The sequence below is a fragment of the Vidua macroura genome, chromosome 24 (genome assembly GCF_024509145.1).
Source record: "Vidua macroura isolate BioBank_ID:100142 chromosome 24, ASM2450914v1, whole genome shotgun sequence".
Lineage (NCBI taxonomy): Eukaryota > Metazoa > Chordata > Aves > Passeriformes > Viduidae > Vidua > Vidua macroura.
The window spans coordinates 7301429-7322821 of record NC_071594.1 but is presented as its reverse complement, the minus strand read 5'-3'; the positions used below and the strand labels follow the sequence as shown (position 1 = coordinate 7322821).

The window sequence follows — 21393 nt, the reverse complement described above, 5'->3', positions numbered from 1 at the left end:
AATACCCCGAGACCCCAAACCCGAGGGAATCCCCAAAATATCCCGAGACCCCAAACCCGAGGGAATCCCCCAAAATAACCCGAGACCCCAAAATCCGAGGGAATCCCCAAAACAGCCCCGGGATCCCAAACCCGAGGGAATCCCCCAAAACAGCCCCGGGATCCCAAACCCGAGGGAATCCCCCAAAACAGCCCTGAGACCCTAAACCCGAGGGAATCCCCCAAACCAGCCCTGTGAACACACCTGGAGCGCGATGCGAGAGGCGAGGAAAGGCCACTAAAGCCATCCTCCCTCTAAATCCATTCTCTCTCTAAAGCCCGACTCTCCCCACGCCCCTTTCCCAGGTTTCGGCTGCTCGGCTCCCGGAACATCCTCGAGTGCAGGATCTTTAAGGGTGATGCACTTGAGACACTTTCTACGCTCCTGAGGTGCACTTTGAAGAAAAGAAAGAAGAGAAAGGGAAGAAGGAAGGAAAGGAAAAGGAAGGACAGCAAGGAAAGAAGAGAAGAGAGAAGAGAGAAGAGAGAAGAGAGAAGAGAGAAGAGAGAAGAGGGCAGGCAGGAAGGCAGGAAGGAAAGAAAGGGGGGAAAATAAAGGAGGAAAGGGAGCAAAAGAAGGAAAGGGAGGAAGGAAAGGAATTTTGCCATGGCACAGCTGAGCCCAGGTGCTGTAAGAAAACCAGAGACCACAGGCAGCGCCTGCAGTGACCAGCTCGGGGCTGAGGAGGTCACTCTGGCTTTCCACAGGACGTTTTCGAGGGGAACCTGCCCACAGGTGCCTCGGGAATGACCGGGACACAAAGCCCGGGCAGCCCCGAGCCCCGGCGGAGCCGCCCCTGCCCAAAGCTCAGCTCGGAGCAGGGCTGAGCACAGAGCTGCGGGCAGGGATCCTCTCTCCTCCTCAGCCTCCCATCCCTGCTGCTCAGCGCTTTCCCCAGGGATGCATCTCCCGGAGTATTTTAGGATGTGATGCCTCCTTGGCTCCTGTTCCCTCTTCCCTTCAACAAGAGCCTCAGCTCCAGCTTTCCAACCTGATTACTGCCCGACTGCAGGGCGCCGAACACGGAGCAGATGGTAGCCCAGAAAAGTCAAGTGGCATTTGCCTTTTCCAAGCTATCCTCCTTCCCAGTTTAGAGCAGAAAGAAATCCGATCAGTCAAATCCAATTGGAGCTGGGCCCTAAGTCTGGAAAACGGATTATGCAAATGCCTGACATCAACAGCCGGGTGTGAGCGCTGAGTGGAGCTGGGGAGGAGATCAGGGCCTTTATAGCCCGGGCTTTAAAATAGCACCCCGGCCAAAGCACCTCGCGATTTCTTGACCAAAGATTACACAATTGATAAGAGGAACAATTTTCCACGGCTTCTGCCAGCTCTGACACAAACGCAGCCCCTGCCCCTCCATCCCACACCTCCCTCGGAACCATCCAGCTCCTGTCCTGTTCAGTCCTGGCAGGGCTACCCTGGGGGCACTGATTGCAGCAGTCAGCTCCCTTCCTTTGAAGCACCTGCTTCCAGTTCCATTGAGAAACTTTTTTTTTTTTTTTTTTTTTTTTTTAATTATCCTCTCAGCAGCATCGTCATTTCTGCCTTACCTCTATCTTACCCAGCTGTTCCACCAGCTCCTCCCCTAAATTCAATATATCACACTCACAGGCTACAGTTTCAGTCAGGTGCTTACACAGCTCTTCTCCTAATTAACAAACAGATTCTAGGAAACAAAGGGTTTTAATAAATATTTCTTTATTCAAGTCGTGTTTTACAAAACTTCTACCCACATCTGTACAAGTGCTCGCCAGGGGAGGGCTGCTGGCCTGGGCGTCCCCCGGCAGCCCCTGCAGAGCCTGGGCTGACCAGGTGAGCACAGCTGGAGAGTTTGCAGCATTTCAGTGAACCAGCAAAATGCAGCTCTATGAACTAAACAGCCTCTCTAAATCCGTGCAAGGAGCAGGCTGCGTTACCTTGGCTGAGATGCTGAAATGTAAGGAATTCTTAGAGATTTGTATCCTCCAATGAAAACATTTTTTTCACAAGCTGGAAAATCAATAAAAGTGAATGTTTTCATCCAGGCTCTCAAGTCAGAAGTCAGATTTTTCTTTCAGATCTTGAGCTGATAAACTATTGACCAGAGAGAGCTTTGAGCAGCTGCCTCAGAGCAGCAGAAAGCACAAGTCTAATCAGCTCTGATAAGTCAGCACACCACAAACTGCTCAGTATTTACAGAGAACTCATAGAAAGGCTATTTCAAAGTGGAAATGTGCACGAGCTGAACTCTAGCACTGATTGTGTGTAATCCTGAGCACTTCCCCATGGAATTTAAACACTGGGTAAACTGACAAGACCACAAACCAGCAAACTAATCAGCTAATGACAGCTACTACAGTCCTAATTAAAGGCCACAAAAGAGGGGTTGTAAATCTTTTCATTGGTATGACCTGGCCCACTGATCCCATAGGAAAATTAAAATGGAACAGGCAAGCTCATGTTATTTTCCTGGGGGTTTTTCTTCTTTCGAATGAACCGGTAAATCCAAAAAAGGTGAACCAAAATATTGATTCAAATTGTTTTCCCACATACCTCTGCAGAAACACGGGTTAGAGCAGCAGAGCTCAGCCTGCAACTTGTGTAAATGCTGTATCTGTAGTCTGGGGCTAAATTAAGTCCAGTGTAAAACCACTGTACTGGAATTTTTGTCACTTTTTCCACTTTTCAAGGCCAGTTTGGACAGGGCTTTGAGCAATCTGGTGTGGCATCCCTGCCCAGGGCAGGGGGGCTTGGAAATCGAGGAGTTTTAAGGTTCCTCCCAACCCAACCCATCCATGATTTCTGATTCTGTGGCCCTGCCAATGGAGCAGCACAAATCCTCTCATTGCAGAGGCACTGCCAAGCAAAACCCTGCTCTTCCCTCACCTCTGCTCCCACACTAAACTCTTCCCAGTGCAGTGAAAATCCCGGAGCTCCCCGGGCTCATCCACTCTTCCCAGGGCAGGAAAAGCTGTCCCAGAGTGAAGATTCCTGAGTCACACCTGGGCCGTTCTGTGCTCTGAGTGGGGCTGTGAAGTGTCAGCGTTTGGAGTCAGCATCTCTCAGCCCCTCAGGCCTCTGGGCAGGCAGAAGGAGCAGTCTCTGGTCCCCAGGAAGGGGAGGAAGGAGCTGCTGCTCCTCCTGCCCAGCCCTGACGCGTTTTCCCTCGGCTCTGTGTGCTGTCCTGGCCACTGCTGCGATCCAGTTCTCATTTTTGGTGGTTTTATCATGTTGGTCCGCAGGGATCTGCCACGGGCAGCAGTAAATGCCACAAAACACACGCAGAGCCCCTGCCCGTCCCACAGCTGCCCGTGCTGGTGCTGCGGGTGCCCGAGGGAGCCGTGCCTGCCCCAGCCTGCACTGCAGACAGCACCGCCGGCTCCATCCCTCACTGCCCAGCCCCAAACCTGCTCAGGCTCTGCTGCAGGAACCCAACACAAGTTTGCTCCTTGGGGTGTAACCAAAAAGCAGAGCTGGCAAACACAGAATTGTGTACACAGCAAGACTTATTCATGGGCCAGAAATAGTCCCTGGGTACCAGCAGGGCTCAGCACGTGGGTTTTACATCAGAGATGACTCCTTAAACCACTCCGGTTTTCATCTGGATGCTGAGATCGAATTAAAAAGGAAAGTCGCTACCAGGCTAGAGGAAGGGTCACACTCGGGACTCAGCATCACCATTTCAGCTGTGTCAGACCCCAATCTCTCAGAACAAAGCACTCTTTCTCCTCTGCTCAGTGATCCATCCCCCGGGGTTCACATCCATTTGCAACATCTTCATCACCCACTTGTCCTTCCTGGCTCCATCAATGAACTCGTCAAGAGACAGCTGCCCTGTGGGTGAGAGCAGGGCACAGATGGGCACTCAGAACCCCGGAGATAAGAGAGGAGGAGGCAGGATTCCACCTCAGCGTCAGATAAAATGCTAATCAGACCATCTTAGGGGATCCCCCAGCTCTGCGGGCCAGGCAGCTGAAAGACAAGGCAGGGGCTGTGACCCAGCGCGTCCCCAGCGGCCCCACCCCACGGGACGCTCCGGCTGCTGCAGGGGCTCACCCCGGCCCCTCCAGGACCCGTGCCAGCCAGGTCCTGCAAGTCCCTGCAAGTCGGACTGGAGCCAGTGTCTTCACCCAGCCCTGCGCTGGCACCGGAATCTGCCCTCTGCTGCTGGGGCCGTCAGGGTGGCACCACAACTGACCGCCCCGGCAGCGACTCCTCGGTGTTTTACATCAGAATAACAACGAAAAAGATTTCTCCCTGCTCCACCAAGACTCTTTTGGCTCTGGGGAGCAGAGCAGAACCAAGCCCAGCTGTCCACTGTGAGAAACACAAGAGAGCCAAGTGATCTCTGGCCAGCCAGGATCAAAGGCAGCCAGCCCAGCTCCGGGCAGCTCTCACCAGGCAGGAATGCAGCCCGTGCCACCCATCACTCACCATCCCCGTTCTCATCCACCAGCTGAAATATCCTGTCCACCACCTCCTCCGGTGTCAGCAGCGGGGTCCTGTCCTCCACGTCCGACCAGCACACCTTCTTCAGCCTGTAGATAGACTGAAAGGAGCTCACAGATTAGGGAAAGGACTGGAAGATGAAAAGCAGTGAACTCTGCTGTCATCCATCGCTGTGAAGGTCTTTTTCAAAGGCTGGGGGTTTAACCTTTCTGGAAAGATCTGCCCCTGAGCAGCCTCAGATCTGGAATGGAACCTCTGGCCTCATGCCTGCACATTAATTACCTCATTTGCTCTGTGAAGCTGCTGCCCTCCTGCTCTCCTTACACTCACTGGTCAGACCTCAGGGCTCCTTTGCAAAGAACAAAGGGAGAGTTTCAGATGGGACAAATCACAGGCCTTGAGTGTGATTTTCTGCTGACATCCAAAGGCAGGCACATCTGGACTGAGCCAGCCCTCTCTCTGGGGAAGCCGTGTCCAGGCTGCACATCAAGCCTGTCTCAGCTCATACTTTGACCCACAGTTTCTGCTCCCCTCTGCCACAGGAAAGGGCCAGGCTTTATCTACTCCTCCCGTGGCACCAGCTGTCCCTGGTTACCTTTGCTGCTTAGGTTGAAGGGTTTTGTCTAAAGTCTTCCCAGAGAGAGGATTAGCAGTGGCCTCGCAGTTGTGGGCACTTCTTGGCTGACCTCAAAACTGTAATGGAAGGTGGCCCAGACAGGCTGCCCTGCTCTCACACCTGCTGCTGCAGGTGACTGGCTGCTCAGCTTCCCTGCTGCCCACAGGGCAGCTCCTGGCCCCGCACTTCCCTGAGGTGCTCACGGGGGATGAGCAGTGCTTCTCAGGTAAGAGCACAGGTACTTGTGCCTGGCTGCCTGCTCAGCCCCACAGCATCCTTGAAACCTGATTATCACGAGCCCCATGCACCTCAGAACATTGCCAAAGAGCAGGGATTGCCTAAAGAAGGGATTGGGCAATGCCCGCTTACCTCAACGATTTCCAGCAGCTCAGGTTTATCTATGCAGCCGTTCCCATCCTTGTCATACACTTTGAACGTCCACCTCAGCTTGTGCTCCAGTTTTCCCCGTAAAACGAGATTCAAGGCAGCTACGTATTCCAGAAAATCAATGGTGTTATCCTGTGGCAAGAGAAGCAGCAGCTGGTGACCCTTGGCTGGGTAGAAAGTGGATGGAAAAGTGCTTTGCAGCTTCCAGAAAAGCTGGGTTAAAACTGCCACAAGGACAGGGCACGGGGCAGGGGTTTGCCTGGCACTCCAGGGAAGGTTTGCAGCAGCTCAGGGCCAGCAGCAGGCACAGCCACACCCTGTGCAGCCAGGCTGGGCTCCTCCCCAGCTAAAAACAGTCTCTGTCCTGTTAGGAAAAGCCCTGTGAATTGGGAATGGGACTTCATCTTCTATGCACAGTTTGTTCTGCTGCCTTTTCCCCACAGCTTTCATAAGGGAATTTGGGACCTGAACCTTTCATTTTTTTAGGAATTTGTTTTTTCACAACTTGGAATTCTGAGACAAGTCTGGCCTGCCGACATCTTCCACGGCCTTTTTAAATCCTTTCCCACAAACTGACTTCTGCTGCCACTTCAATGAGATTTGGACCCTATTTTCAAAGGGAGCTTAAGGGAGAGGAGTTGATCAGAGATGAACAACCTGAGGCCCCTTTTCCTGTATTGATACAAAGAACAAACATCCCCACAGCTGGAATAGGATCAGGAGCTTCAGGAAAAGAATAATTGAGCCACTTGGCAAGAGCTGCTCAGCCAAGGCAGCTGAGACCCAAAGCACCCCATGCAGCAGTGCAGGGATGCAGGAACTGTGGCTAAACCACAAAACCCACTTTCCCCAGGTGTCTCATGACAAATATGGCAAAGGGAATCAAAACCAGAGTGTCTGAATTGTTCAGCATCCTCTGCTTTTGGAAAGCAAAGCTAAAATCGGTATTTTATTACAAACCACCCGCTCCTACCTGATACTGACACTTCCTCCAGCACACAAGGAGCCTGAGTAGGATTTTCCTGCACTGTAATTTCCCCTCTACCTCAACAGAGAAATATTTTTGCCATGTGGGAGTCTTGGCTATTTGAGGGTCTCAAAGTGTGACTGCCTAAGTTTCAACTTTTTAATCCACCCTTAGTCCCTTAAGGGAACATTCTGACCTTAATTTAGGAGGAGATTTGAGGAGATAAATCCAGGCCAGCCTGTGCTCCTTCTCCTGCCCTCGCTGCTCCCTCGTTATATATATAATAATATATAAATAAATAACTGTAAAACCTTCTCAGCACTTACCCCGTTCTTGTCAAAAGCCCTGAACATGTTCTCCACATACTCTGCTGCTTCCTGGTTGTCCTGGACCCCGAAGAACCGCTTGAACTCGTGCATGAAGAGGGTCCCACTGGGACATTCCACCACAAATTTCTTATACCATTCCTGCAGCTCTGCAACATCAATCTCTCCTTGCTCCCCTTCAGCATTGGTGAACTGCTGTCCCATTTTCCTCCACAAAGCAGGATAAAAGCAGAAGGAAAAGAAGAAAAACCCTGCCAAAGTCCTTTGCTCTTTTTCTTCTCGCTGTCTCGTGCCTTTCTCTGATGTCAATGCTGTGTCTTGCTATGTCACCTTCCCTTTTTTGTGCTTTATTTTCTGTTCCTCCTCCCCTGCCCAGCTCCTGGCAGCTCCGTGTGCTCCCCAGGAGATCTCAGAGTGGCTCCTCTGCCCCAGAGCACTGAGCACTGGGCACGGATAAAAATAACTAAAGATCATTAGGAGATTCCCACCCATGAGCCCCAGAGACCTTCAGATGTTCTGAGCTGTGCCCTATTTAGAAGCAAACTCCAGGGGCTCAGGCTCTTTCTACACATTAATACCTCCCTGTCAAAGAATTTGGGAGCAGAGGTTCCCTGTACACACAACACACAGCCCCATTCTCTGTCCTGTAGAGTTTTCTAGGGGGAAAAAAGGGATTATGGGGGAAGGAACATTAATCTTTGCAATGCTGGCTTGTATTACCTGCCTGTGGGGGCTGCTCAGGGCTTCAGTGAGAGGGGGCATAGGAAAAACAACAGCTACAGAGAGGGAATCCTGAGAAAACAAACATTCCACAGAAAAACCTGCTGATGGATTAAATTAATGGAATGCCTTCTGTAGGCTGTGAGACAATTAGTGAAGGCACCTAGATACACACTTATTCCTCTTATTGCCACATCTCCTTCTTAAAGCTTTAAGCTAAGAAGAGCAGGAATTGTTTATTTCCATATTTTTAGAGCATATTCTCTTTATTCTCTGTGTCCATGGAAATTCTCCTGCTTACCCCTTCCCCCTGGAGCTCATTTCTGGCTTTGGTGACAGACACAAAGTGCAGCTCTTCCCTGGGCTCGCTCCTTGTCCGGCGCACTCAGAGCCACGGCTCAGCCCCTCCTCTGGCACACTCAGAGCCCTTTCCTTTCCCCAGCAGCCACCAGCTTTTCTGCACGCCAGACCAATTGTTCTGAACCCAGCCATTATCTGTGTCAGAGGAAAGGATGACCTGAGCTATAAATGTGCCCAAGCCAGCCCAATATCTTCATTAAGAGGATTGGAGCAGCATTAATAGGAAACCATAGATTCTCTTATCCTACATGCCAAGGCCCAGATGGATTTAAGCTGCTCATTTTTTGGAACTTTTTTTGGTGTTGGTTAGGTAAGAAGAGCCTCTCTCATGGAAGAATACTGGTTAAGAGCCTGGCTGAAATTTGAATTTGCTATTGCAGAACAGTAGAGCAATTCATGCTGCACTGCCAGAGTGGGATTTGGTCTCCATCCACTCACACCTGCAAGTGACCCAGCAGTGGTACTGGGTATATATATTTATATTTGTATTTATAAGTATATTTATATTTATAGATGTGTATTTATATATCCACAGAGACTTGCAGGAGTATAACACAACCTTACACCTTTACATGTAAGGATACCCAGGCAAGGTTTGATTTCACTTAAAAGAAGAGCAAAGAGAGCACAGACACAACACAGCAGAAGCCTGGAGATGAATGGGAAGGGCCAGAGAAGTTGCCAGAGAATTTAAGACTGTTCTATTTCAGTTAAAGCATTTTTATCTAATGATATTCTTATCTATCCTCGTGCCTAGAAGAATGCAACACAATAATGAACTCAACCCTTCCTTTTGGGAGTGCTTCAGCCCCTGACTCGGAGATGCCTGGTGCACAGCAGAGCAGCTGTGGGGCTGCCCACCAGAAAAACAACAATAAATCCACCCCCCCCCCCATTTTCCTCTTCACTAGAGCTACTGGAGAGAAGTATTTGGTAGCCACAGTCATGTATATAAATGATTTTATATAATGTTGGAATTATCTTGGCTGGTGAGGCCAGGAGTTCCCAAAGAGCCCCAGGCTACAGAGGGGCTGCCAGGACAGGGTGGGAAGGATTCATTCCTTTTTCCTGCAGCACAGCTGGGGAGTTTGGGATGTGCTGGGGTGAAGCCTCTCCACCATTTTGTGCTGCTCTCCTGCATGGAGCTGCCTGCTGGAATGTGAGTGCTGAGAGCACACAGCAAGACTCCACATGCCCAGGACATTGTCTTGACTCATTGCATAATTTTGTTTTGCCTTATGGGAACTTGGTGATCTGTTCCCAGGAGAGAAAATGGTTCCTTTTTGTTTTGATGACTGCAATCTTCTCCAGCTGGGAACAAAGGGCTGCAAGAGACCTGGAGTACAAAGCCCAGCTGCTGCTGTTGCAGGCATCATGACATACAATCGTGTTGATAAAATAGTGATATTAATTTGGCACTGAAATAAAGTAAATCCCATAGCTCCTGGTATGAAAATTCCTCTGCACATCCTCTGTGTGCTCTGCAGAGCTGCTGTCTCTCAGCCAGCAGGATGTCACTTCATAAGGTACAGTTTATCAGCCAAAAGTTCTCTTCATTTGATTAAAAAAAATGATGCAGACAGAGGTAAAATATAGGCAGAGAGAAATAAAAACAAAAAGGGTAATTTCTAGAAAACACCACAGTGCAGAGGTTGGTGCTGTTTGTCTGCCCGAAGGAGCAGGATCAATGCTCTGTGTGTTGTGCCAGAGTGAACACTTTGGATGATCAGTTCCAGACAGGTAACGTCTGACTGCACGTCCTGCCTCGTGAGTTATCCCTGCATTATCACCTCTGCAGCTCCAGAGCTGCCGAGTTTCCCAGCCAAGAGCATGGAAAAAGACAGCTTATTTCCCGTCAGCTGCCTACCCCAACGTGCTGCCACACGCTTCAGCAAGGGCTGGTAGAAACTCAAGAGGAAAAAAAAAAAAAACCACCAAACCCTGCAGAGGGCTGGGAAGACTCATTTGTTTGGCATCATGAGTCGGTGCTGGGAAGGCAGCAGAGGCTGTGGCAGAGGCAGCAGGGTGCTGGCAGAGGCAGCAGGGTGCTGGCAGGCACAGCTGCCAGCCAGAGGGGACCAGCTGCAGGGACACTGCAGGGAGGACTGGACCCTTCTCCCAGGCTGGAGCTCCCAAGCTGGAGCAGTCCTCACCCAGCTGCTTTGCCACAGTGCTCCATTTTTTAAAATCCCCCAGCCCTGACCTGCCCCAGGAGCCCTCCTGCAGCTTGGGCATCTGAGTGTGCTTCCAACGGGCCCGGGAAGGGCAAAACCCTGCCCAGGCACTGCCAGCCCTGCCCAGCCAGCCAAGGCAGCCGGAGCGTGAGCAGCAGCACCGCTGGTGTCCCTGCCACGGCTCCCAGCTGCCCACCACAAACAGCCCGGAGCATCCTGACATTGCCTGAGCCCCAGGCGGACAGAGGCGTGGACAGCAGGAATGCAGGGAGCTTTTGTGCTGGCCCGTCTGGGGAGAGATCAAAGATCCTTCAGAGCGTGGCCTGGAGTTCAGCCCGATACCTCCCCGTGTCTCTTCCCGGTTGCTCCCAAAATTGTCCTAGCCCTGCATGCTTTATACAGCAGGAATAACAAGGGTGTTTTACTCCAGGAGCAGCTGTCCCTTGATCTACACGTCAGGAATGGTCAGGTACCAATAACGAAACCCATCTCACCCAGCACAGGGAGCGCTGACCTCGGAGTGTCACATCTTGTCTTCTGCTTACTGCCACAAAGATTTTCTTACGAGCAGACCAACTCCTGCATGTTTCCTCTGAGTGGGATTCCATGCTGGATGAAGCCTGAAATATTTAATTTGCACTCGGTATCCACCAAGGCAAACTTCCCTAGAAAAACAGTGAATTGTTTTGTCTCTGTGTGAATATCTCCAAGATTTTGTCTAGTTCCAACCTCTTGGTTCAGGACTGAGCTGTGTGTCTAAGTCAGCCTTCCCAAAGTCAGGGTTCAGCAATTTCCACGGTGTTCATGGTGAGAAGGAGAGGGAAATTCCCATTTTTTTTTCTGGTTCATTGAAACTGAAAGGTGAAGTATTGTATGATCCTTGAAACCAAGATTCACCACTGAGTCACGGTTCTCCACCTACGAGGAAAATAAATAAGACGCGAGGCTGGAGGGCAGGAGCCTGCAGAGGGACCAGGGAGAAGCTGCTGAGCCCCTTCCCAGGGGTAGGTGTGACCCCGGAGCGGGGATGGAGCCAGGGAAGAGGGACATTTTTATGCTTTTCACAGAAAAAACTGTGCGCCTGTGACTTTAATCAGGGTTTGGCTTCATCCTGTGTTATCATTGACTGGATATGGATTTGTACGGATGGATGGATGGAGGACAAGAGCAAATGTACTTAGGTTGTGCTAGGGGAGGTTTCGATTGGATATTTGGGAGAACTTCTCCACTGAAAGGGTGGACAAGCACTGGAACAGGCTGCCGGGGGCAGCGGCGGAGCCAGCGTCCCTGGAAGTGGCCAAAACCTGCGGATGTGGTGCCAGGGGACACGGTTTGGTGGTGGACCCGGCAGGGCTGGGTTAATGTTTGGACTCGGTGATCTTCGAGGTCTTTTCCAGCCTTAATCATGCCGTGATTCTATGGCTCCGCTGAATACGCTTTGAACTGCGAAAAAGCCCAGGAACTGAAGGCTTTCTTTCCAAAATATTCCATTTAAAAGGCAAAGATACCGTGCTTAAAAGCAAACTTCCTTTCTTAAATACTCCATTTACCAGGGAAAAAAAAAAAAATATCCCGTTTGGAAGTTTCCTAAATACTCCATTTGACAGGAAAAGGGTGGCGGCAGAAGGGCGGGGGTGCGGGGCGCTCCGCTCGCCCCGGATCCCCGCGCGGGGTTCGGGGGGGATCTGCGGGAGCGGGGCGGGGCGGGCGGCGCGGCTGCGCCGAGCGCACCTGGGCAGGTGAGGGGCGGGGCGGGGCAGGTGAGGCGGGGCAGGTGAGGCGGGCCCGCGGGCGCTGCGTGAGCGCAGCCGCCGCTGCCCGAGCGCCGCTGCCCCACGCGCGGGCCCCGCGGGGCGGCCCCGAGCCCCCGCGGGACGGACCCGCCCCGGCCCCACGGACGGGCAGACGGACGGACAGACAGACAGACAGACGGGGTGAGCCGTGCGGGGCGCGGGGATCGGACGGCGCCGGCCCCGGAGCCGCCCGGCCCGGGAGCCGCCGGGCGCGGCCCCGTCCCGCGTGGGGCTCCCGGGCGGAGCGGGGCCGGTGCGGGCGCGGTGCGGAGCGGGGCTCGGGGCTCCGTGCGGGGCTCTGGATGCTGCAGTGGCCGGCCCCGGGGGAAGGGCGGCGGTGCGGGGGCGCCGTGCGGGCCGGGGCGCAGGCGGGAGGGCAGAGCCCGCTGAAAACGCCAATTCACCGCTCCTCGCCACCGGCTCCGCGGGCAGCGCCGGGCTAGCCCCGGGCTACGCCTTCCAGGTCGCTGTAAAGCGAGGCCTAAAGTTAGGGCAAGGCTGGTGTGTTCCCCCCACGCCCTCACCCGCTGCAGTCTTCGGATCGCAGCTGTTGCACCCCAAATCCCCACACTTTGTGTAACAACTCGCACCCCTTCCAATTTCAGGGGCTGCCTGGCCGTGGCGGCGGCTGAGGTGACCAGATTGGGGTGTGCAAACTGGGAATTCAAAGAGTTGATCGTTTTCAGGTGTGCTGGGGACAGCAGGGGTGGTGGGAGGCAGGAGATGTACAGAGCTCTGAAATGTGGGAGCCTCGGGTTCCCGGTGTAGGGAGGTGATTCAGCGTTGGATGGAAATTCAGCCTGTTTCTCTGTGAGAACGTTTGCCTTTGAAAAAATGAATACAGGCCCATGAAATCCAGGATAATATAGTCAAACAAAGGTAACGTGTAAGGAGAGGGGTCTGTGGGTTCACAGCAGTGAACCCCGAGAAGACTCTTCCATCTTCAGAGGCTTTAATGGATGAAGTGGAGCAGGAACTCTGAGTATATTTGGATCTGCAGGCGGGGAGCATCTGTGCAGCAAGGCTGAGTTGGGTTCAGGATGGTTTTCCTGGTGCTCCGTGTGCTGTCGGACTGTCTGGCACCTGACCAGGGCCCCGGGTGTCACCACGGCTGACCGGGGCTGTCCCTGACCTTGGTCACTCCTCTGCAGCCCTCCGGGGAGTGCCTGCAGGCTCTCTGCTCCTTCCTGACTTTGAGTGGTTCTTGTTGGGCTGAATGTCTCCGAGGAGAAATACTAATAATTAGGGTACAGGCAGTAATTACATCACTGACCAGAGAGCCATTAGCAGCACAGGGATGTGCTAATTATCCCTACACAGCGCCCAAATTGAGTGGGAATAAAGGGAGCTGGATAGTCCCCGGGTGTGTGCGCTCAGGAGCCTCCAGAGAGGGCCAAGCCTGCCTTGGCAGAGCCTGAGTGTGCACGGACATTCCCCAGGTGTCTGGCATTAGTGGAACCCACCGGATCGAAGTTGAAGGTTGTGAGTGGCTGACTCACCGTCTGAGCCCAGCAATGGGATTCAAGTTGATTTGCTCTCAGTTATTGTGTCAACAAGTCGTTGGTGATAAAAGGTCATAAAGCATTGTAGTGTGGAGCGCTGACAGACGCTGTCTGCGGGCCCGGGACAATCCCAGCCAGCACCCACCTTGTCACCCGACTCCTGCTGTGAGAGGGGCACAAATCTCTCCTGAGCTGGGGATTTGAATTTACTCTGTCTTGCAAACGTGTGTGCACAGCACGCGTTATTAGCAGGGACTGCTTGTAAGGTTAAGTGTAAAAGAGATGGTAGAAAGCAGCCCCACTAAGGATTCTTCAAAATTACTTTTTTTTTTTTTTTCCCTTTTCAAGAGGTATCAGTACCTGATTTTGGTTTCAATTCCAAGTCCAGGGTTAACCTGGACTTTGTGTCTTTGCAAGCACTCTTCTGAAGATTTAATTCTGACAGCATTTTCAACATGGAGAACCACCACAGCAGAGTTTCAGGAATACTAAAATAATTTTGATGATTGCTTCCTGATCCTTTGCAGCTCCTGGGGAACAGTCTGGTAATGTGCCCACACATTTTCAAACTATTATTTAAAAATGGTTTGCAGTTGAAGCTGAACATTTTATTTGCAGAAAAGATAAACAGATAAACTGAGTTGTGTTTGGATTAATTTTGTGTGAGCGCTTGCCTCTGAATGGGATCTGCAGGTATTTGAACAAATAAAACCTGTTCCTAGACTAGTTCTTGGATAGGATTTTTTTAATCTTCTCCATCTCTGCTACCAGACACATTTTGCAACTCCTCCAGCAATATTCAGGGCTTATGGCAAAGGTTTACTTGTCATGTAACTGCTTTATTAATGGAAATGTTTGTAATTTCTCACCTCTGTTTCAGCATTTACAAAGGAATATGGGAGATGCACCTTCTGAGCACACATGTAGTGCAGAAATCCCCTCCCAAAATCGAAAGACACTGAATGTTGCCTATTCTTAGAGAGGGACACACGTTAATTTTGTTTGTTTGGCTTTGTTCTACACAAGGAAAATATTGTTGGCTGGCTGCAATTGTATGAGCAGCACAGGGCTACTTAACAAAAACATTAAGTAAACAGCAGTCGATTTTTAGCAGCAGTGCAGGCAGACCTGCAGTTCATGTCCTTCTGGATAAACATCCTGGTTATTACAGGTCACTGCTGTTTGCCAATGATTATGCTGCATTCAGGGCATTCATGGAAAAGTCATAAAATGGCTTTCAGAGTCTGAGTCTGGTAAAACAGCCCCTGTGCCTCAGCCTGGCCCCTGCACCTCGGCTGGGCCAAAGCCTCCCAGGCAGGTGAGCCTTTCTCCTCCTCGGTGCGAGTCTGACAGGACTGAAGGAGCAGAGATCAGATCAGCCCCTTCTCCAAGGTGTTTGTGGAGGCTTTGGAAACTCTGCTGCCTGTTCTTGCTGTGGCTTGTTGGTGCCTTTATCTCCTGCTCGGGATTTACAGCCCAGGTCTGCTCAGGGCTCGCGCTCCGCGTGCTGGTCGAGCACAAATAAGGCGCTCTGGAACGCTGAGTGTGAGCTGTTGTCCTTGTAACAGTTCTGGGCCCCGCTTAGGAAGGTGTGTGTGACTCTTCCCGCAGAGGAGTCCCCCAGCTGGATCTGAACTGGGGCTTTCAGGGTGCAGTACCATAAAAATAACAGCAGTTATACAGCACGGGGCCCTTCCTCGTTAAATGAATTCCGTTTCTTTGGAGCAAATGAGGCTCAAGTAACTCTAGCAGTGGCTCTGCTGTCACCCCTGCAGAACATGGCCCTCCACCCGCGGAGGGTGCGCCTGAAGCCGTGGCTGGTGGCCCAGGTGGACAGTGGGATGTACCCCGGGCTGATCTGGCTGAACCGCGAGGCGAAGCGCTTCCAGATCCCCTGGAAACATGCGACTCGGCACAGCCCCCAGCACGAGGAGGAGAACACCATCTTCAAGGTGAGAGAGGGGGGAGCTCGGGCATCCCACGGCTCTGGAGCAGAGACAAAGGGCTGGATTGTTGGCCCAGGAGCTGGGCAGGCATCTTGGGAGCTGTTTGCAGGCACATTTCATTTGTCTGACCTCAGAAAAGCCACTTTGTGCACCTGGATGCCAAGCCTGGCACTGCCTGGGATGGTGTTGAGTTCTTTAACCCTTTCCCACCACCAAAGGCCGGATGCTGTGTGATCCATGGCCTCTGGAAGATGACTGCTGTTGGCTTCATCTGCTCAGGCTGGGATGTGGTCACTGGCTTGTTCTTGGCAGCAAACCGTGAAATGCTGTTACGTAAGTCTTAAGAGGTCCACCACAAGCTCATCACAAGCACTCATTGCCGCTGTCCCTAATGTTCTTATCCCAAGGGATTCACTGTAACTCCCTGCACTCCTTTGAGGAATTTCTGGCCTTTGTCTTGGAGGCATCTTGGACCAATAATCAGATTTTGGGGTGAGAGAGGGAGAGGCCAGCGGATGTCTGTGGCTGTCCTTCCACTCCATTTTAACCGAGTCCATTCCTCCTGCACAGGCTCCCTGTGAAAAATGACTTCTGGTGTTGAATCTGAGACCCACAAAATCTCTAACCCACAATTGTGAACATTCTTTCAGAATTTGGATTTACATATTTTTTCCTCCGCTTTCTTTTAATAGAAAAACTATTAAAGTGGGAATTTCCTTTTTTGTTATCGCAAGAGCTCTAATTAAGACTTCTGCAAGAGAAGGATTTTACGGTGGATTTGTTTGGAAGTTTGGTTTCTGATAAAAGCTGCTCTGTGGGGAGGGCTGGACTGAGCTGGCTGTACTTTGTCCCCAGGCCTGGGCCGTGGAAACGGGAAAGTACCAGGAAGGAGTGGATGAGCCAGACCCTGCAAAGTGGAAAGCCCAGCTCCGATGTGCACTTAACAAGAGCCGGGAGTTTAATTTGATGTACGATGGCACCAAGGAGGTGCCCATGAACCCTATTAAAATTTATGAAGTGTGCGACATCCCGCAGTCGCAGGGATCAATCATTAATCCAGGTGAGGGCCTTGCTGACACGGGCTGGCTCCTGGGCAGGCGTGGGTCCAAGGGAGCTCCTTCCCTCTCTGCATTAACTCTCCAGCTGCCCTTGTGCAGCACCAGCAGCTGCCAGGTGAAGCCTGTGCTTCAACTAAAAGGACTTTGAACCATCCTTTAGTCCTCAAATTAAAAAAGCCGCACACAGTTGTATGTTTTCCTGCTAAACAATCTAATATTGGCAATACTGTGTCCTTTAACCTTCGCTTTCTGGAATTATATATTAAACTGGAATGAGCATGTTGTATGGATCAGATTTATCCTTTCTTTCTGAAATTTGAAAAATACACAAATTAATATCCAACATGAAGGTGATCTTTTTCCAGTGTTTCATGCTGATCATCCACCCACAAGAATGTGCTTGTTTGCAGGTTCCACTGGCTCAGCTCCATGGGATGAAAAGGATAATGATCTTGATGATGAAGAGGAGGAAGAATTGAATCAATCTCAGCATGTCCCAATCCAAGAGACATTTCCATTTCTTAATATCAATGGTTGGTGGCAGAGACTAATGTATTAGGGAAGGTATTTGTTAGTAAATTGCTGCATGTTTGAAATAAAATCTTGATTTATTGAGGAGTTTTTGCCTTTTTGTAGATTCTCCAATGGCTCCAGCCAGTGCAGAAAACTGCAGCCCTGAAACTGTGTGGCCAAAGAATGAACCTGTGGATATGGAAATGCCCCCAACGGCGCTGCAGCACGACTTCTTCAGCAGCCCCGAGCTCTGGATCAGCTCCCTGCCAAGTACGTGCATGGCCTCGTAACAATGCTTTTTGTACTTTTGTACCCCACAGAAAATGGTATTTTGCCTTTTTTCCCGTGGCTGTTTGTGAGTGAGTGAGGAGAACTTGTGTAGTTTAAATAGAATTGTGTGTGGTGTAAACATCCCCATGAGGGCAGCGGGGCTTGTGTGGTGCCCCTGCTGCTGGTGCTCCAGGAGAGGCCACACTGATGGTTTCTCTCTCAGTGACAGACCTAGAAATCAAGTTTGAATATCGAGGAAAGGAGACCGGACCCACAACGACCGTGAGCAACCCGCAGGGCTGCAGACTTTTCTACGGAGAGCTGGGTCCTATGCCAGACCAGGAGGAGCTCTTCGGGCCCATCAGCTTGGAGCAAGTCAAGTTTCCAGGGACAGAGCAGATCACCAACGAAAGGCAGAAGATCTTCACGAGCCGGCTGCTGGATGTTATGGACAGGGGACTGATCCTGGAGGTCAGCGGCCACGCCATCTACGCCGTGCGGCTCTGCCAGTGCAAGGTGTACTGGTCTGGGCCCTGTGCCCCCTCCTCCACCACCCCAAACCTGATCGAGAGGCAAAAGAAGGTCAAGCTCTTCTGTCTGGAAACGTTCCTAAGCGGTAGGTAACTTCTGCTTCTGGAAAACAGCTTTGGACACTGGCCATGGCACTGTTGGGAAGGGCGGTCTGCACCGGACTCTGCCTGCATGCACCAGGTGTGGACAGCGGGTTGGGGCCACTGCTCCCCTGACTTCAGGGGAGCTTGGAGCGGGTGTGTGGCAGGAGAAGGGCACTGTAGACTCCTTTAATGCTCTGAGAGACATCAGAGGGCCTTGCTTTTAAAGAAAGCACTTCACGTGCAAGGAGTGAGCTGTAACTGTGTGAGAATGGCAGAGGACAGCGTGTAGGTAAGACCGGGGCCGATGCAGAGCTGGGATGTCATGGGTGTTTCCAGCCTAAAGAGCACAACCCTGCAGCACTCTGCTTTTCTTCCTAGAGCTGATTGCCCATCAAAAGGGACAAATTGAGAAACAGCCACCGTACGAGATCTACTTCTGCTTTGGAGAAGAGTGGCCCGATGGAAAACCCAGGGAGAGGAAGCTGATCGTGGTGCAGGTAGGGCACTGGGGCTCTGGGGTGACATGTGCCAGCCTTGTTTGCTTTGGGACAAATTCCCATGGATACTGAGACCTGTTCTTTTCTGCTGTGGCTTCTGACACCGGGAAAACTCCAGTTAGACTGGTGGTTTGGGAGAGCAAATACAAATGTGACATGTGCTGAATAGAATTGGTTTGTGAGTGCGGTTTAGGGAATTGTGGAAAAGCATCTCTGCATCCAGGACAGGGGCTCCTGAAGCGTAGCAGGGATATTCCACATGCCTTTAGGCTAAAAACGGGGACTTCTTCACCAGGTCATCCCCGTGGTGGCGCGGATGATCTACGAGATGTTCTCCGGGGACTTCACGCGCTCCTTCGACAGCGGCAGCGTGCGCCTGCAGATCTCCACGCCCGACATCAAGGACAACATCGTGGCACACCTGAAGCAGCTGTACCGGCTGCTGCAGAACCACCAGGAGGGCTGGCCCATGCAGGCCCCGGCCCTGCACATGGCACAGCCGCTCCCAGCACAGTGACCGGCCCTCGGCGTGCACCACGGCTTCTTGCCTTGTACATACACAGAAGTGTTTCTTGACCAGCGCCTTGCCTGAACCAGAATAAACAAAATCTGTAAATCTCGTCATCTCCTACGATTTCAGCAGTTTGTGGTGCTTTTGTTTTGGAAGTGGTGCCAAATGGAGGGGATTACAGGAATACTTCTAACTCCTTCACCCTTTTCAGCTGTTTGCTTAAACAACCCCTCTGTATAAATCAGATTTCAATTCTGTAATATTTTTTAATCTGCTATAATACAATGTATATATACACTTGATTATTAGAGGGGGAGAAAGAAAAGAATCTGTGCTCTATTAAACTTGCCTTGACAATATTACCTTGTGTCCTTTTTTTCTCTTTAATGGGGCTGTAGCAGCAACCTCAAAGGCTGATACTCCTTACAGTGTGGGTTTTTTATAGGGATATGCATATATGCAGGCATTGTAAACGGATATATAACAGAATGGGGTTGGAAGGGACCTCTGGAACTCCTCTTGTCTCCTGGGGGCTGATCGTTCAGATCTGTACAACCCTGAGCACTCAGTGATGGTACAGAGCTGTCAGCGGCTCCCAGCACGGCTCGGCACTGTCCCTGCATTGCCTGCTTTGTGCCCGGGCTGCGGGCTCTGTCCCTGTGCCCTGCTTTGTGCCCAGGCCTGCCCCTGCCCGGCTCCCTGCCCTTCTCCCCTGATCCCGGCCCTTCTCCCCGGCCCTTGTCCCCGGCTCCCGGCCCTTGTCCCCGGCTCCCTGCCCTTCTCCCCTGCTCCCGGCCCTTCTCCCCGGCTCCCGGCCCTTGTCCCCTGATCCCGGCCCTTCTCCCCGGCCCTTGTCCCCGGCTCCCGGCCCTTCTCCCCGGCTCCCTGCCCTTCTCCCCTGCTCCCGGTCCCTCTCCCCGGCTCTTCTCCCCGGCTCCCGGCCCTTGTCCCCGGCTCCCGGCCCTTGTCCCCTGATCCCGGCCCTTCTCCCCGGCCCTTGTCCCCGGCTCCCGGTCCTTCTCCCCGGCTCCCGGTCCTTCTCCCCTGCTCCCTGCCCTTCTCCCCTGCTCCCGGCCCCTCTCCCCGGCTCCCGGCCGTTCCCCCGGCCGTGGCGAGGCGGCCCCGCCCAGCAGCAGGCGGCTCCGCCGGGGCCGGGCCGCGCTCGGGCCCGCCCCGGAACGGCGGAGGGCTCCGCTGATGGCCGCGGGGCCCGGCGCGCTGCCGGTGCCGCTGCTGGTGGCGGCGGCCCGGGAGGCGCAGGGCGCCGGGCCCGGGCGGAGGCGGCGGCTGCCCGCGGCCCGAGCGCTGCACGCGGCCGGGGAGGTGCTGGCGGTGGCGGCCGGGCTGAAGCCGGCGCTGCTGTGGGACTGCGGGCCCGCGGGCCCGGCCGAGCTGCGGCGGTACCTGGGCCGGCTGCGGGAGGCCGGGCTGGCCGCGGGCCGCCTGCACGTGCTGGGCGTGGGCGGCTCGGCGCTGGTGCTGCGGCCGGGCCGGCTCCGGGCCCTGCTCCGCGCCCGCCCCGCGCCGCTCGTGGATGTGTCGGCGGCGCGGCCCGGCCCGGCGCTCCTCGCCCCGGCCGAGGCCTCGGCCGTGCGCGCCCACCTCGCCGCCCTCCTGGGCCACCTGCGGGACGCCGAGGCCGCCGGCGCCGAGCCGGTGACCGCCAGCGAGGTTGCCCCCGGCGACTGGAACCTGTGCACCGTGGCCGGGGTGCTGCTGGGCTACCCCGCCGTGTACACCTTCGCCGAGGGCGCCGAGAACTGCCTGGCGCTGACCCCGCTGAGGGTGTTCACGGCCCAGGCCTCCTGCCCCCGCATTAAGGACGGGCTCAGGGTCCAGATCTACTCCTTCAGCGTCCCGGAGAGCCTCTGCGCCGAGCTCAGGGACGTGCTGGATGCCTGGTGCCAGGAGCTCAGGGAGGCTTTCGGTGCTCAGAGTGACTTCGTAGATCTCTGCATTTCCAGCGAGGTCGTGTCTCTTCCAGCGGTTGCCTTGTAAAGCACGAGCGTACTCAGGCTTTTTAGCCTTCTTCACTGCGTCAGGGACCAAGGCAGAAGATCGAGTTCCCGGGGTGTGTTGTCGCCTGCATCTCTCGTGGTCCTTGAGCACAGAAGGCTGAATTGTGACAGTCACCGCAGGCCGGTGGCAAAACCAAACACATTTTCTTTTAAAGAAAAACGAGTGTGCTCCCAGATGCTCTGCTGCCTCGGTCCTGCCTGCCTGCACATCGCGCCCTGCAAAGTCAGTGTGTATTTATTTGCAGTGGGCAGCTGAAGATTAATAAATGATTTGAACACTCCGGTGCTTTGAATTAGTGAAGTTTATTGTAGGCTCCATGTGTATTTACTACGTGTACACGATGTGTATGTTATATTTATATTTCCTTCCCATGCGAGGTGATGTCACAGCCTGCATTGTGTCTGAGCCTGCACATGAATGATGGGCAGGTGCTGCTGTAAAATATCCATGGTGCAGCTGCAAAAGTGACTTTAAACCCCTGTCTCTGATGAATTCTTGTGGTGCTGGCAGTGAGGGGGAAGCAGGTGTGGCTGTGGGGATGCTCGGTCACAGGAGAGGCTGGAGGAGTGGGATAGAGCAGGGCCTGCTGGGTGTGAGGTGGGAGAACTGCTCAGGACACGTGAGGGAACTGTGCTGAAGAGCTCCCCTGA

At 53.1% G+C, this 21393-nt stretch overlaps 3 protein-coding genes across 3 annotated transcripts; 2 read left to right on the top strand and 1 right to left on the bottom strand.

Annotated features, from left to right (window-relative positions):
• Positions 1 to 3561: 3561 nt before the first annotated feature.
• Positions 3562 to 6970, bottom strand: GUCA1B (guanylate cyclase activator 1B). The gene is made up of 4 exons (XM_053998277.1): positions 6767 to 6970; positions 5456 to 5605; positions 4456 to 4570; positions 3562 to 3855 (listed from the first exon to the last, which is right to left on the bottom strand). Exons 1-4 carry the CDS (start codon positions 6968 to 6970, stop codon positions 3728 to 3730), a joined length of 597 nt encoding a protein of 198 aa, XP_053854252.1. The 3' UTR covers positions 3562 to 3727.
• A 4873-nt stretch (positions 6971 to 11843) lies between these two features.
• On the top strand, positions 11844 to 19083 carry IRF6 (interferon regulatory factor 6). Its single transcript, XM_053998358.1, has 8 exons — positions 11844 to 11954; positions 15091 to 15267; positions 16117 to 16321; positions 16730 to 16852; positions 16956 to 17102; positions 17326 to 17718; positions 18095 to 18213; positions 18509 to 19083. Exons 2-8 carry the CDS (start codon positions 15094 to 15096, stop codon positions 18728 to 18730), a joined length of 1383 nt encoding a protein of 460 aa, XP_053854333.1. The 5' UTR covers positions 11844 to 11954; positions 15091 to 15093; the 3' UTR covers positions 18731 to 19083.
• Positions 19084 to 19906: 823 nt separating this feature from the next.
• On the top strand, positions 19907 to 21023 carry C24H1orf74 (chromosome 24 C1orf74 homolog). The gene has a single exon (XM_053998245.1). The coding sequence runs from the start codon at positions 19922 to 19924 to the stop codon at positions 20720 to 20722; it is 801 nt and encodes a 266-aa protein (XP_053854220.1). The 5' UTR covers positions 19907 to 19921; the 3' UTR covers positions 20723 to 21023.
• The last annotated feature ends 370 nt before the right edge of the window (positions 21024 to 21393 follow it).

Excerpts from the sequence above, each read along its gene's own strand:
- GUCA1B (XM_053998277.1), bottom strand. The coding sequence starts at position 6,970 with ATGGGACAGCAGTTCACCAATGCTGAAGGGGAGCAAGGAGAGATTGAT. Across the intron at positions 5,606-6,766 it reads GGGCTTTTGACAAGAACGGG|GATAACACCATTGATTTTCT; the intron begins GTAAGTGCTGAG and ends CTCTTGCCACAG. Across the intron at positions 3,856-4,455 it reads GGTGGATGAGAACGGGGATG|GGCAGCTGTCTCTTGACGAG; the intron begins GTGAGTGATGGG and ends TCTCACCCACAG.
- C24H1orf74 (XM_053998245.1), top strand. The coding sequence starts at position 19,922 with ATGGCCGCGGGGCCCGGCGCGCTGCCGGTGCCGCTGCTGGTGGCGGCG.
- IRF6 (XM_053998358.1), top strand. The coding sequence starts at position 15,094 with ATGGCCCTCCACCCGCGGAGGGTGCGCCTGAAGCCGTGGCTGGTGGCC. Across the intron at positions 15,268-16,116 it reads AGGAGAACACCATCTTCAAG|GCCTGGGCCGTGGAAACGGG; the intron begins GTGAGAGAGGGG and ends CTTTGTCCCCAG. Across the intron at positions 16,853-16,955 it reads TCCATTTCTTAATATCAATG|ATTCTCCAATGGCTCCAGCC; the intron begins GTTGGTGGCAGA and ends GCCTTTTTGTAG.